The following is a 16,208-nucleotide window of genomic DNA, read 5'->3' as shown; positions in this document are numbered from 1 at the left end:
ATATTATATATATATATATATGTTTATACCAATAAAATTAAAAAAAAAGATATTGCCACTTTAAAAGTCATAAACTTAAAAAAAAACCAAGTTACCCAAAAAATGAAAAAAAAAACTATTTTTCAAACTCGAGAAAATTATTGACTAATTAAATAATATTGCGGCAATAAAAAGAATATGATTAAATGTTATTTTTGTCATTTTTGTTTTATGACTTTTAAAAGATATTTTTGGAGTTGGGACGATTTTTTTATGAAGTTAAGTTCAATTTTGATGACTGACTTTACTTATGCATGGTAATAATTTGAAAATTACGTTTTTTTGATTTTGCCATTTTTTAAATAAGGAAGAGAGTGATATATTTATAATTCTCAATGATCATATTTTACAATAATTAGATTTTATCATGCAAATTTTATTCATAAATAACGTTTTCAATATATAATAAGAACAAAGTTCATTGATTAATTTTTTTTTGCATATTGATTAATCGAATGCAATAATTATAAATAGTACAAAATTACTAATAATATAAAAGAGTAAATATATGTACGTATTAATAATCATTATAATTTATAACTCAGTCAAATTAATACAGAACATTGAAAGAATGTTAAATGTTGAAGTGTGAATATTTTTTCGACATTATGCATTTCATGATGTTGATGCAACATTTGCAAAATTATAAAGTTCAAGGTTTCTGATGTATTGATTCAACATTAGCCCAGTAATAAGAAATAGATTAAAATAAATTGAAATTTTGATGCATATATTAAATCCATTGAATTAATTAAATAAAAAACTTTTATTTAATTAATTCAACTGAATTTAATTGTATTGAAAAACTGCATTTTTTTTATAATTTTGAATTGAGCAAATATTCACGATGCATAGAAAAAGCTGATATTATTTTTAGATTGAAAAGCATAAAAATATGCTTTATGCAATTCCTGTAAATGAATAAAAATGCGTTCGAATGTAAAAAAAATTTATTTTAACGATTACGAATGCACATTTCTCAAAATCTGACTCCATTTCAATTCATTTCAATCAGTTCCATTTACTATGAATGTGCTACGTGGGTGATTTGCTATATCGATTTATAATAAATAAATACTTATTAATATATGCATAGATATCTACAAAATTCAAATTTTTATGCGGATCTATAATTTCATCGCATTAATGTGGACCCTGTTTTACAATGCGGAAAATTATGTTGTTGTCGTCTGTGCCAGTCAAAATATAATGATTGTTCATGTGGTAGAATGGCATCATCGTTCGTAAGCCATTCACGGCGTGTTGCATTTTCATTTGGAATTTCTGAAAATAATTGTGATTATATGTTATTTAATCTTAGAATTAGTTTGTGTCATTGTATAAGAAATTCTCTAATGAGAGAAGGAGAAAAAGAGAAAGAGAGAAAGAGATGAGCGGGGAAAAGTGAGGTAAAGAGGATTCGTTTCTTTTATTTATAAACAAGATAGTAAATTTACCCCGGCAAACATATATTCATAAATATAAAACTGTCCACTCTGTGTCGTTACAATCACAAACACATCGCTGTTGCCATACTCTGTAGGAGAAGATAAGTTTTGTGCATTATCATAAATAAATCATAATAAAATCATATATAACAAAATCTCAAACATAATAATAATCGTCAATAAATTACACAGAAACATGACATAAATATACGTTATGTACGCCTTCTAATTATATTAATTTATCATTTCGATAATCATACCATCGGTGTAGAAATGCTCAATCCCGGTAATCTGATGGAAATGAAAAATACTTTGATAACTATAAAAATTTCGAAACTCGGGATCGTATTTGTAAATGTTCACTGCGTTTGTATCAGGATTGTCCAGTAGAACGAAATAATCTTTTTCTTGTGATAGACTTTTTACGTAACGACTTCTGCTTGTAAATGTTCTCAACTGTTCAAACTACATCCGAAAAAATAAAAACGTTTTTACATAAAGGAAAATTAAATTAATTTTTGTATAAATTTTAAATTATTTTAATTAATTTTTTTATAAATAATTTTAATATTATGCTCGTTTTTATATTTATATAGGATAGTATAAGTTCTAATTTTCATATTTTACAAAATATAATGTCAATTGTTTTATTTTAATTATTTAGGCAACTAATTTATTTATACCTTTTGTATTGTTGGATCGAATCTGTATAATAAAGATTTCAAGGACTCGCCGTAACAGCCGATGAGAAGAAATATTTCATGATCGATATTGAAAATCTGAATGGACCAAGCACCATCCGTAGGAATTTCCTGGACTAACGTTGCGTTTCTCATCGAATGCACTTTATAAAGCAAGGAATTTGTACGATGTGTTGCACGTACTTTATCATAGTATATCGCCAGAACTATATATACATCGCCTGCAAATTAAAAATTACATTAATTTTTTAAGTTTCGTTAACATTTCATTATAATTGTAATGACAAATTTTTTAATGTTGTGGTGCGAATACCGTCATGCTTAAAAATTTTGGCGTCCTTTAGGTATCCTTCTATTTTATGAAAAACTTCTTCGTGATTCATTCTAAAATTTTCTATCGTCATCAAGGAAATCGTAGTATATTCTGGCCTGGTTTTCGTCGAGGTGCATTCTTTGCTGCTTGAAACAGTATTCGTCATTACATTCACACCGAACATCTCGCCTGGATCGTGAAAATTTTTCACAATTTCCCCGGCGTTTACTTGCCACTCTCGTATAGTTCTGTTCGTGCCACTGAACTTAATGACATCAATCACAGACTGATACGTACACGAACAGTTGTCAAGTAGCCCACAAAATCTTCCAGGCTGCTCCCTATACATATTCAATCTGACCGTATTCTCGTCAAAATACACTACGTCGATCTTACTGACATTGGTCCCAGGTATCTCCAAATCCTCTTCCTCCTCGAGATAGAAAAAGATGTTGCGCAAGGTTTTGGATATTTGCGAGCTGTATTCAATATTCTGTTCGATTATTTTCCAACGTTTCTCCAAGTCCTCAATAATATTGTCTACCTTTCCTTTGAAATTGTTGGCGACAGAACGCAGATTCACGCCGTTCACTAATCCAGAAGTACTTATGTTTTTAATCCGAACATCCGCCTTGAAAATCTGGTAGAAGAGATAATTGAAGAAATGCCAGCAATACATAAGTTAAAATTTTTAAGGAATTATTTCTTTTTGGTATGTACATATATAAACATGATTTTATTGAACGATAAAGTTACCGCTTTAATTCTTAAATATTAATTCAGCTTGAATATTTTGTAAATAATATTTGCGTCAAATTGCAATGATTTAAGTTGATTTTAAACCCATAATTTGAAATCTTTTAAATTTTTCTTTAGATTATATAAGAAGAATCTATGCCTAACAAAATTTTCTTGCAATCTATTTAAAAATTTTAGGGATTCTTTCAATATTGTACTAACAAGATCACCAAAGATGTCGATATTTTCATCATTTTGTACACCGTTGTTATATTTTTCCATTATATTGACATTATTAATTCGTGGCGCAACAACGTCTCCATCGACTATCAAGTCCTCTTTGAAAGTCTTTGCGCCATCTATTATTTGCACCTCGTCAACGTCATTAAGGACAAAATTAGATGGATAAATTCCATTAATTTTACTTATATTTGCATTGCCTAAAATATGGTAAATAAGATAATCAAATTTTTCCTAAATAATTTTGCAGTTAATTTTTTCTAAATAATTTTGCATGGAAGCTCTAATTTTTCTTAGTAAATTCTGTAAAAGTTTGTCATTTTTATCAATATTCGTATTATTTAAATTACAAATTGAAATAAGGAAATAGTGCCATCAAATTATAATTTCAATTTAAATGAACTTAATTTAGATAATTATTAATTGCCAATCATTTACCTGTTACTGTAACGATACCATTGAATTTCATGTCGCACGTAATTTCATGATCTCCGCTAAGGGTGACACGATCCTTTACAAACTTGTCAAAGTCAATTTTATCCAAATTTTGTAGATACACATCACCCAGCACTTCGAGCTCCTCGAAATAAATGTTGTCCGGCAGAACATCATTGGAACGGACTGCTGCGTTGATGGACGCGTTGAGATCGGCGTCGTTTACGTAGAGTTTTTCGACCGTGATATCCTTGAGGAATGTTAACGGACCAACAATCATGTCGTCATGATTCTGCTTAAAGACAGAATTATTGAACTCGAGGATATTCACATCGTTGATATTGGCAATACCCAGATCGCCGTTCACTTTCAAATTGTCCACGACAAAATCTTCCTCGAAGATTTTCGTTCCGTTGATCTCGATGTGTTCTCCGTCGTCGATCACGGCATCCGATATTATTTGTTGAATTTGCTCGATGTCTGAATAATTACCTTTAACCGCCCACGCACGAACGTCCTCTTCAAAGATCACTTTTCCCGTAATAACTTGGTCTTTATCTTTGGTCACAGCGTTATTTAATAGATAAGATATGGAGGCAGGACTGGTTGAGTCTGTGTCCCAGGAAACGTTTCCATGGACTTCCAAGAGGTCGATATTTTTTACGGGAATATTTAACAAGCTATCGTATAACTATAACACAAAACAAAAAAAAGAAAGAGAGATTATTTTTTTAAGAAAAATTTGGAAAGATTAATCTTAAAGATATAGTTTTGAGTTTATTAAATGTAACTTGAAAGACATTTTAATCATTTTTAGAGTAATTTTAAATGACTTTTATGATTTACAAATAAACTAAAAATTCTTTGAAGGCATCTTTCAATTTCTATCTACTTAATTAATGTCACTTAACTATTAATAATCAATGTACAAGTCAGGTTAACTAGATATTTTTATTATATAATTATTAAAATAAAAATCTTTATTTTTACTTCGTTTACGTTGCGTCCGTTCATCTTTGGAGTAATCACGTCGCCTTCGACGAATAGATCGGTGAACGTTACATTGCCCGTGATTGTCAGAGGCTCGTCCACCCACATCAGTTGCGAAGCGTTTTGTTTGTTGATAAAATCCACTGTGACATTGTCGGAGATGACAACATCAGCAGTGAAGTGTCCTGTTATCGTTTGCTCCTTTGATTTAGAAAGAACACTGGCGGTCCAATCATTGAAGTTGCGTCCACGAAGAGATTCTATCGTTATGTTCTGAACTACCAAATCCTCGATGCTTCTTTCCGACGTTATCACAATGTCATTCTGCGACAGTTCCTCTAAGAAGCACTCGATCGATTGCCCACCCACTTGATCGACCATCAGATTCTCCACCGTCAAGTCACCGTCGATAACAATTTTAATCGATTCAGAACTCATCAAATCTCTCAATCGCGTCTGATTTATCTCAATTCCATTCAATTTCTCCACTTCCAAATTTTGTACGTGAAACTCTGGTACCTTTAAGAATGCCAGCCGATGATTGTCGTCGGTGCGAAGCCCGTCTTTAAAGAAGACTTCGCGATGATTAAGAAAACGAACATCGAGATTATCAACGAAGACGCGACGTGCTTGAACAGTGGGAAATTCCACGGTTTCTGAGAAATTCACACGCGTTTCATTCATGATGTCGTTCACATTAACGCCATTGAAAGTTAGAGTAATGATATTTTTCGCTCGGAGAGTTTGTACGTGCAACTTTTCTCGGATCGTTAATGAATTTGGTTCAACTTCGAAGAAATTATCGTGAGGACCGTTCTCGTGAAAGAATTGATCGACGTGGAAGTTCTCGAAGCGCAGATTAGTGAAATCGCTCGGTATTTCCTTCATCGTAGTATATAGAAAGTCGCTCTCCGCGAAACCGTTGAGGTACTTAGTATCGAGTTTATCGATAGTGAATCCGGCTTCCAAGGTAATCTTTTCGGTGATTGTCTGATCGGTAGATTTTGTCCAGTATCGATCGAACATGTCGATTACGTTTACCAGATTATCTTCCACGAAGAGCTTCGCTGTCTTGTCGATCATGATATTATGAACATGCAGATCACCCAGTATCGTGACATTTTTGTAGATCTGAAGCCACTTGTCGGGCATTTTTATCATAGATTCATTCATGTCGATCACCAAATTCTCGGTGACGATAAGATTCGCCAGCTTTAATTTACCTTCAAAAAAATGGAAATATGTAAATATTGAATATAGTATTATATGAATATCAGTACTAATCGTGAAAGAGAGAATAACTTTTTGGAGATTGGGAAAAGTTGATTAATTAATGGTATAATTATTCTAACGCATTTATATTATTATATTAATAATGTATAACTGTTAATTATTTTGTCACTAATTAATTGTTAAAATCATACTCGCTGTAAACTGTCACAATTGACAAGTAAAACTAGTTAAGAAATTACCCTTAATAACGTTCTTTCGAGACTTTCGCGCAGCTTCCTCAACGGGCACCCCATTAACTCTTTCCGCATACAGATTTTCAATGTGTAACGCTTTCGCATAGAAATCATCAAAACTCTGATTTGTTGTCGTTGTCATGAGTTTATCGGCAGATACACCGTTCACCATTTGTGCCGTAAGATTCATAATTTGCAGCGAGTTCTTATACGTGATCGTACCTACGATTAAAATATCATCAAATTGTGATCAGCTATATATAAGATCTGTCGCCAATTGTTTCGATTTTTGCATAATTAAAAATATAAAAACAACAGACTGTTATACTTAACCATTGATTTTCTGAGCGCGATTAATGATGAATAGATTGTCCATCAACTGATCGATGATTGTCCCATTCAGGCTTTTAATTTTCAATTTTGGTACTGTCAAATCGGAATGCAGTATAAGAGTATCGTTTGAATACTCGACAGAGCTGTTTGCAATGGCAGACCCAATTCCTTCGTCATTTTGTAACAGCCAATCTGTAGAAGTATTGTTTATACAAATCGATATGTATAAAAAAATATATCGCATTATAGAAATTATTCCTCATAGCAAAAAGGTCACATTTATATCACAATAAACTCACAGTAGTAACGGATAAATTATGTCATTGTGAGATTATCAAAAAGTCACATTATTACCTTGATTTGTATAGCAGTGTTATATAGTTAAGTGTAACCTTTATCATAGCTGCATAATAATATTATAGCGATATCACACCTGCGACAAAGTGAACATTCACACTTACGATTTTGTTGCGATATTATTGTGAGTTCTTTTGCTATGAGGGTTTTTCAAACTTACATTCGGGCGGTATTCCACAGAGAGAGTCAACTTCAAGATCGTGTATAATGAGATTTTTCGCACGTAACAGATTTGCGAACTCTTCAGTTTCAAAGGGGATTATCTTCTCCGACCGCATATCCACGTCGTTCACGAAATCCACTTGCATTTGGTCGATTTCCAACTCTTCCAGATACACATCGTTAGCTATAATCTTTTCTTTGAATGCTTCCAACATATCAGCAGTCGTCTCTTGCAAATTTAATTGTTTTGCCTGGACATTGTGGACATTGCGATCGAGTTCTTTCAGAGCTTTCGCAATTTGATGAGGTGACAGGATATCTTTTTCAGTCACAACCTCTGCGCTGTCCACAATGCCGGATCGCAAGATCAAACTGTCAAAATTCACTGGTTCTAAAATTGTCAAATTCTTTGCAGCTGGTAAGAGCAGCTTCCAGGAAGCTTTAGCTTCTTTTACGGCTGACATTCTCGCTTGTAATGTTTCGATCAAATCCGATAAGCATTTTCTTGTTGCATCGGTATTATTCACATTGTTATCTGAAATTTTATTTTAATCTTTTTGAATCGCCAGGCTTGATATTTATTTTTATAACAGTATGAAAAAAATACTTAAATGATTTGTTTAATATACATATAAATGTGCCTCAATAAATGTAAAAGAGTTAATTAATGAGATAAAAATTGAATACATTCCATGAATATCTTTATATTTTTCTATATATTTTATTAAAAAAACTTATTATTTCAAATAAAGTATAACAAAAAAATATAAAAATAATATAATTACGAGATAATAATATTATATACGAGTACACTTCTTTTATGATAATCGCTTTTTCATGACAAATGAAAAAAATAATTATTTACCTACTGGTACCAAAGTCATCTCAACCTCCCATTGTTCCACCCAATATACATTTTTTTCTACAAGGATTAATGTTAAATTTATTATATGTTCGTTCAATAAGACCATTATATCAACTATTTTCTGATTATCCTTAAAGAATTTAACATTCTCACTTTTCCAATCGGATGTACTGTGAAATTTATATAGCTGGATAATATTCTGTAAATTATTTGTCGCATTATTAACGTATCACGCTTCAATTTTCAGTTTATTTTAATATTGAACAATTGTACACTTACATCGTGCGCTACAATTACGAAAGTATCGCCGTCTATGTGAAAAATTCTTATCAGACTATGCGGTTTGATATCAGGAAGGCTGAACCAATCCAGTAATTCTTCTCCTTGAAACAATACATTCCAGATTTCAGACAATGTCCTACTTTAAAGGAAAAGAAACAAAAGGAAGAACTTTATCGAATGTTACTAACCGTCCCAACAGAATACATCGCTCGGTCCTAAATCATTTATCATCAGGATGAAGTTGAAGTCGCCGTGGATGTAATGATGCACCGACGTCGGACGTGATGCACCAGCGGTGGACAGTAATTGTATTCTTACGATGTTATTGTCCTTGAACTCGTACACTTCGGAACCGATCCACGGATTCTCGGCGTAACTCTGGGCGAACACGATGATTGTTGATTGTCGGTGCTTGAATGCGGTGACCGATATTGCGCCAGTCGTCTTCACATCATCGACGGCGTCCATGTACGTACCGCTCCATCGGTAGATCCTGCAATTCAATTGAATGTGAGAAAAATAAAAATTTGAAAGAAAGAAATATTTAGTTCGATATATTTATTTTTACTGCATTGAGAAAAACGTCTGGATGAACCAGAAGATTATGATTATATCAATTAAAATTTTGTTTATCTCAATTATAATTCTAGTAGCTTTAACCAGAAAATTCTAATTCATTCATTTTCATCTAAAATTTCAATTAATCCAACTAGACATTCTTCTCAGATATATGTACATTTCAAGACAAGACACGACGAGAAATTTAAATTTATTTATTTAAATTAATTTAATTTAATTTGTCTCTCTGTTTTTTTTAGGAATAATATCACGAGACTCACACGGATGATATGGAAAATTTGTGGGCATTATTGACGATGATCAGATAGAGTTGATCGGCTTGTGTGAAAAATTTAGCATCTACAGGGATTTGTTTGTATCCAATGGTATGACGGAATCGCAACGGCTGATTCGATTTTGCTGTGTGAATACTGCATAAACTGGGTTCGTAACACACTAATAAATAGCTGGTGTCCTTCCATATGATACTCTACGATATCACAATCGATGCAACTCGTTTACATCGTGTACAGTGGATTGTAAATAAAGTTAAACATATTAAAAATATTTATTACAAGAAAATATTTATGTAATATAAAAAATAAAGTAGATTATATTATATTTTGCAATATTAATATTAAATTTTATAATACATTTTTAATAAAATTAATATCAAATATTAAATTTTAATAGTGTAAAATTATAAATTTCATAATATATTTTATAAGATAAAGATTAATTATAATTAAAGAGTGATTTATACCCTGACAAATTTAATGACGGTTCCCTTTTTGATCCGATAAATTTCGCGTAACGTGTCATAAGTCTCATTCCAGGCAGTTACATTGAGAGAAGGTGCCATCACGCGATTGCTGTCGAGAATGAATACTCCGTCGAGCATATTTATCGCAAACGGCTGATAATCGCTTGTTATAGGAACTCGCCATGATCTGTTCCAGTGAAGACTATATGATTTTTCTTGCACTGTAATCAAACGTCTACTATTTTTATCTCTCGATAAAGAAATAATTTTTATTTGATTATGAAATTATTTCTATTTAATTTTGAGTATATTATTATTATGTGTTTAATCCTACCATTTGCATAGCATTTTTTAATGTAATTATTTACATACAGTATCTTTGACATCTTAATATCATATTTTGTTGTTCCTTTTGATGATTCACAATTAAATAAAACTTAATAATAATCTATACACCTTTCAAAGATAAATGCAATTTTTTTAAATTTATAAAACAATTTGCGTTAAACGTAATAATGTTTACAAATATAGCATTTAATGAATTTATGAATTATGATTATTTAAAAAACAAAATATTTGTCGTTAAAACAAACTCGTTATGCGGATTTACCTGGCGCTGTCTCTTGGATATGTATTTTGATGAATTCTATCTTGGATTGCCGTAATTTTTCGTCGAGATATTCGTTCAGGTCTATCGCGTGCACGGAAAGTAACAGTAGAGAAATATAACTTTCCAGCTGTAATATGATAGATATTGAAACTGAAGAAATGTTGCGTTTAATTGTGATTTTTCTACACACTGAAAAAGATAATAGTACTCACGAATAGAAAGAAGAGTTTCATGGTTTTGTGATTTTGATCACGGATACCGTAGCCGTACTGAATCCATTCACGGCAAAGGCCGTGCGAATATTGAGAAATTTTCGGAAACAGTCCACGTGATATTCGGGTGACCTTCTTGATACTTCGCGCATATGAGAAGCGAGTATTAATACAGTAAATGTAAATACGTCAATATTATGAAGTATAAATATGAATGTATTCCCCTTTTAAATCTAATGATACATAGGCAAGGCAGAAGATAAATATACGTACTATATACAGAATATGTACAAATATCTTATTGGAAATCAAAGTTATAATTAACGGATATAATATAAAACAGATAAGAATTTTTTTTAAAATTTGTGACGATTTGCTCTAAAAGAAACATGAAGAATTTGTTAAAAAATATGTATTAATTTGCTGGCGTACTGTAGACAATTTGCTTACTGGATACCTGCATCTAGTGCATGTCTTGATCAAATATACTTTTATATATTGCAACATCTCATCAAAGAAAAATAGAATATAAGTTTATATGAGGGAGGGGTGGGAGGAGAGAGAGTTCATTTTTGTGTGGCTATGCGTTTATTAATTTTGTTATATTAATTCTGTGATGCATTCAGAGAGAAATGGACAAAACAATATTATATCAATCGCCGTGAAATGTGTCGATATTCTCTAGGGAATCGAAAACCGAAATAGATGTATAATATGTAAGATACACAATTTTTTCTGCTTTTTAGAATTGTAATACGTTGATAGAAGAGAAAATTCGTATTTATTTATTTTTTAAATATAGTTAACAATAGGAGAGGATAGTCTTTATAATCTCTTTCTCTACATATATTTTTGTACATCTTGCGTTTAGAATAAAGTAAAAGTTTCCCGTTTAAATTTCGAATAAAATTAATAAAAAAAAAAGATTACGAGAATAAAAATTGTCCAAAATAACATGGAACAATTTATATAAGATTCAGCAAAAATTTCATCGGATTCTTTCGAGACCGTCTTCGATGATAACAAAACAAGCAAAGTTTAAAATCATCCGCTGTTTTAATCCTTCAAATTCTAACGTTTTTAACCGCCAGAATTACATAAATCCAATATTAAAAAACAATGACGTTTATACCACAAGCATCGTAAAAAATCTCATTTCCAAAATTCAAATCATAATTCAAACGCGATTCAAATCTTCGCGCTTGCGCGCGCTAGGGAAAAGATTGCATCGGGACGAATTTCGAACGTTACGTTTGGCGCGCATGCGCGAGATGCGAAGACGCGTGCGCACTGATCCAATGCGAGGAGCGTCGCGTCCTCTGATTGGCTAGACGGTCTGCGCGACGAGACACGGCGACGAACGGCGAATCGCGGGCGCGGTCTCGACCGTCTCGAACGGTCTCGAACACATAAGAGATCGGTGGCTGGCACTCGGTCGACTGGTCGACTCAGACCACTGTGCCACTGTGCCGTCCAGTGCAAGTAGTACGCGCTACCGTGTTCCGTTACAAAGTGGAGGAAACCGAACGGTCAGATTGAGCTGATTGAATCGGGTTATCTCCGTCGGGCGCCGGTCTTTTTCTCGGCCCTTTCCCAGTTCCCACTTTTCCCCCGTCGTCCCGTTTTCGTTTTCGTATCATTTACGATCGAGTGCGGAGTTCCCGTCCGCCGCCGCGGGGATACTCGCGGACGCCGGCGCGCCGGGAACGCAACGCCGCGAGATTCGAGAACGCGGCCGCGCGCAGCTGCGTACGCGACCGAGAGGACGAGAGTAGAGTACGAGCACGCGCGTCGCGTGCGTGCGTGCGTGCGTGCGTGGCTTGCGTATGTGTGTGTGAGCGCGTTCGCGCACGCAAGCGAGTGATTCCGAGATCGTCGAGCGGCTCGGGCGCTCGCGTCTGTGTATGCGAGCGCAACCGCGTGCGGGCGGTTCCCACACAACGTCGTTCGTGCAACAAGTGTCAGGAGGCCGACACTTGGTGTTGGTAGCGGTCTTTAGAAATTGTGCGGTGCTTAATACGGAATACGTGTGCATGGTGCTACTGGATTAGCGCGTGTGACGGAGGGATCGCTCGATCGGCGTCCAACAATCGTTATCAATCAAACATCGGTCGCCGTCACTATCGTCACGACGACGAGCTGAGAGGAGGATCGTCACCGGCGAGGGCGCGGGGATGGGCTGCGCCGTGAGCACCACCGGCGAGAAGGAGGCCGCCGAGCGGTCCAAGAAGATCGACAAGGACCTCCGCGCTGATGGCGAACGCGCCGCCAGCGAGGTCAAGCTCCTGCTGCTCGGTAAATGCCCGTCACGATAATCCCCCTCGATACGCGCCGATTCCTCGGGTACCAACACCCTCGCGCGTCTAACGCGCGGAACACGTAAGATATATCGTGACGGAAAATCTTCGGGCGGACTTCCACCGGTCGTTGTCTCCCGAACCTGGTTTCGGTGTTTCCGGTCCTCGGATTTTGGAAGATGACGGCAAATTTGCATCCCCTGCTTCGACGGCGCGCCTATATATTCCGATCTCTTTCTTTTTCTTCAGTCTTTCTCTTTCTCTCTCGCACACTCTCCTTCTTTCTCCGTTCGTCTCTCTTTCCTTCTCCTCACACATCGTCTTGTCTCGTATCGCGCGTGTATCGCGTATCGGACACACCACGCACCCGCCGAACGCTCCCGAAGGCGCCGCGTAGCCCACGATCCGCAAAATCACGCCTGTTCCTCTTCGCTTTCTTCCTCTCTGAATCACGAACGCTATAAGAGAATTATTATCATTAGATCTGTCCTTATTCAGCGTTTATTCTTCGTTTCTCTAATTATTTCGATGTATCCTTTCCATTTTGGTGTTATCAAGATAATAGCCATAACATATCATAAGACATGACTTCAGACATATCTATAAAGATCTGTTATCAACCGGTTGTAATCAAGAGAAGCCGCGACAATTTTCAAATCAATCGGTGAGATTATATTTCTTCCAATCTACGCTACGTAGATCCGCTCGCCTTTCTTCTTGCCTTGATGATGAAACATTTTTCTCTTTTTTCCTTTCAGAACCTTGGAGTATCCTTCACCTTATCCAAGGGGCGAAGAATCCTGTAGAAAAGAGTCCAAGCTTCCCCAGCAATTTCCTCCCCCCGTCTCTCCCTGGAATCCTATAGTTTCATGAGTAGAACGGAACAAGCAACTTGCGTGCCAGAGAACGAGAGAAAGAGCTGAAACGCAACGGTTGATATTGCGCCTAATTCAGACGACGAGACTCCTTTCCTAGCGTTTCGCGACACGGTGCCTTTCGGTCGGTTAACACGCTCTCGATCGCACGAATACAGGCGTCCCTCTTTCTAGCCAAGCGCTTCCCGCAGTGGCGTGCATGTGTCACATTTCACGTTCCTTCTACGGCTAAAACGTAGACGGCCACGAAATTGCGATACGCCGTATTTCAATTCTCGCATTCTCTCGGCCAAAATCTGCTTTGTCGCTATGCGAGTCCTTTTAAAAAAAGAGAAATTACTTGTTCCCCAAAACGGGAGCGTTCTTTTAACAATAGAATTTATAATCGACTATATGCATTCGTACATCCTGCTTTTAAACGTACAGAAGGATTATAGAAATTAATATCACACATGGAGAAAGAACGAGTTTGCTGAAATATCTAAATATTTAACTAAATACAGATCCGAAAATAATTTTGTTCGACTGTTAAAATAATTATGTAGGAAACTTAAGCATGATAGGCAACGTTTCGAGAATTTTTCTAACAATTAGCTTTGAACAGTCTACATAATTATTTTGGTATTATTTGAAGTCTACAACACAATTATTTTCTGATCTGTCTAGCTAAATTTTTTAATACTTTAATAAAACTATTCTTTTTGTACAGTGTCTGGGACATCGAAGTAATAAATTCAAAGCAATTTTATTCATTTCGATTAAAGAGCTGGAATTAAAAAATGTATGCAAAAAAAAATAATTATGTATCATTCAAATGATTCATTTCTCTGCAAACATGTTTTTAGTTTGCAAATTAGAATAAATGTTTTTCCTGTATACGTCTAATACGCTACGAATACATTTACTTTGATATTTATTATTCGTTATCGCCAAATGTCGCATGTAACTGATTCAATAATAGTACTAAAGATCCAGTATTGTTCAGGATTGTCAATGTGTTCAACAAAATTTTGAGATTCTTGACCGACATTGCACAATGTGGAATCGCGGATGTAGAACGCATGCATCGTTACGGGAAACTTGAATCATCGGCCGCGTGTGAATCACGAGATTACGTCTCTTTGAGATCGCGCGGAATTATCTTCGTCTCGCTTATAGGAAAAAAAAAAATTACTCTTCCTGGAAGGGGAAAACGAGTACTAGTCTTTACGATGACTGGCGGAACTGATCGTTAATCGGACAAAACTCATCGACAAAGACACCGATGATTAATCGGTTAATTGGATTGATTACATATCTGGCAATGTGCCGATTGTGAGCGTTTTTGCATAGAGTCGCATTGATTCAAAAATAGCGAGTCGTTACGATAAATGAATTGCGGCGTTAACAATGCACGGCATGACAGCGATTTTAATTATGTCAAGGAAGACTCGAGAATTTCTCTATCTCATGGTCACGGTATTTGATCATTTCAATGTGACACGATATTTTATTTACATTTGATATTGTTTGATACAATAATATTTAGCATGATATATTCAATATAATTACATATATAATCGTTGAATGTATTTATTAAATCCTCATTATTTTACGTATTATATATTTATACATATCTAAATTCAAGGTGCTGGGGAGTCTGGCAAATCTACGATAGTAAAGCAAATGAAAATAATTCACGAGACCGGCTACAGTAAAGAGGAATGCGAACAATACACTCCTGTGGTATACAGCAACACGATACAAAGTTTAATGACGATAATCAGGGCCATGGGGGATCTTAGAATCGACTTTGCTGAGCCTAGCAAAGCGGTAAGTCTGCGCATCTGTCTGCTAGATCGTTATGAAATATTCATTTTTAAGAAAAATTGCATGCGAAATTCAATTCAAATTCTTTTTTTCTTTTATCAAGATAGTCATTATCTTTGATACACTTTTTTCGTTTAGAAAATGTAGCTCTCTTTTTAATTTTATTTAAAAAAAATAACTTCTCAGAAAGAATAGCTTTATTTACGGAATTTATGGTAGACGACAAATCTTTTACATCAGTCTACATTACGTGCATTATTAACTGCACTTTCTCGTGCCCCACTGGCACATTAGATAATCGGCCTTGTTTTGCGTTGTAGGATATGGCACGACAATTTTTCACCCTAGCATCGGCAGCGGAGGAGGGCGAGCTGACCGGGGAACTAGTGTTATTAATGAAGCGATTATGGCAGGACCCGGGACTGCAGCTCTGTTTCTCGCGTAGCAGGGAATACCAGCTCAATGATTCGGCAGCGTACTACCTTAACGCACTTGACCGCATAACGCAACATAATTATGTCCCGACACAGCAGGACGTTCTGCGAACGCGCGTCAAAACCACTGGAATCGTGGAGACACATTTTTCTTTCAAGGGCTTACATTTTAAGTACGTTGTCTATCATTATTGTCTATCAAAGATATTTAATTTATTTTAAATAAATTATGAATCATTAATTATTGAACAAATTATTCCTAAATGTGCGTTATAAGAAAT

At 35.1% G+C, this 16,208-nt stretch overlaps 2 protein-coding genes across 2 annotated transcripts in view; one reads left to right on the top strand and one right to left on the bottom strand.

Annotated features, from left to right (window-relative positions):
- Positions 1–1,084: 1,084 nt before the first annotated feature.
- Positions 1,085–10,579, bottom strand: LOC108755689. Its single transcript, XM_018498847.1, has 18 exons — positions 10,513–10,579; positions 10,301–10,427; positions 9,691–9,911; positions 9,209–9,417; positions 8,558–8,862; positions 8,367–8,470; positions 8,088–8,286; positions 7,221–7,757; positions 6,704–6,895; positions 6,377–6,592; positions 4,905–6,127; positions 3,918–4,605; positions 3,462–3,679; positions 2,502–3,141; positions 2,171–2,409; positions 1,748–1,952; positions 1,497–1,576; positions 1,085–1,323 (listed from the first exon to the last, which is right to left on the bottom strand). Exons 1-18 carry the CDS (start codon positions 10,531–10,533, stop codon positions 1,183–1,185), a joined length of 5,565 nt encoding a protein of 1,854 aa, XP_018354349.1. The 5' UTR covers positions 10,534–10,579; the 3' UTR covers positions 1,085–1,182.
- Positions 10,580–12,686: 2,107 nt separating this feature from the next.
- The window catches only part of LOC108755671 (guanine nucleotide-binding protein G(i) subunit alpha), a 4,405-nt gene continuing 883 nt past the window's right edge, over positions 12,687–16,208 (top strand). The window contains exons 1-3 of the mRNA XM_018498813.1: positions 12,687–12,807; positions 15,312–15,496; positions 15,814–16,100. Of these exons, the coding sequence (XP_018354315.1) occupies positions 12,687–12,807; positions 15,312–15,496; positions 15,814–16,100 (593 nt within the window). The remainder of the gene's footprint in view (positions 12,808–15,311; positions 15,497–15,813; positions 16,101–16,208) is intronic.

This window comes from Trachymyrmex septentrionalis, unplaced genomic scaffold, assembly GCF_001594115.1.
Source record: "Trachymyrmex septentrionalis isolate Tsep2-gDNA-1 unplaced genomic scaffold, Tsep1.0 scaffold9, whole genome shotgun sequence".
NCBI lineage: Eukaryota > Metazoa > Arthropoda > Insecta > Hymenoptera > Formicidae > Trachymyrmex > Trachymyrmex septentrionalis.
This window is presented reverse-complemented; position numbering and strand designations above follow the sequence as displayed.

Coding starts and splice junctions, on each gene's coding strand:
- LOC108755689 (XM_018498847.1), bottom strand. CDS start 10,533: ATGAAACTCTTCTTTCTATTC. Junction 9,912..10,300: donor TATCCAAGAGACAGCGCCAG/GTAAATCCGCAT, acceptor GTTTGATTACAG/TGCAAGAAAAATCATATAGT. Junction 3,680..3,917: donor TGGTATCGTTACAGTAACAG/GTAAATGATTGG, acceptor ACCATATTTTAG/GCAATGCAAATATAAGTAAA.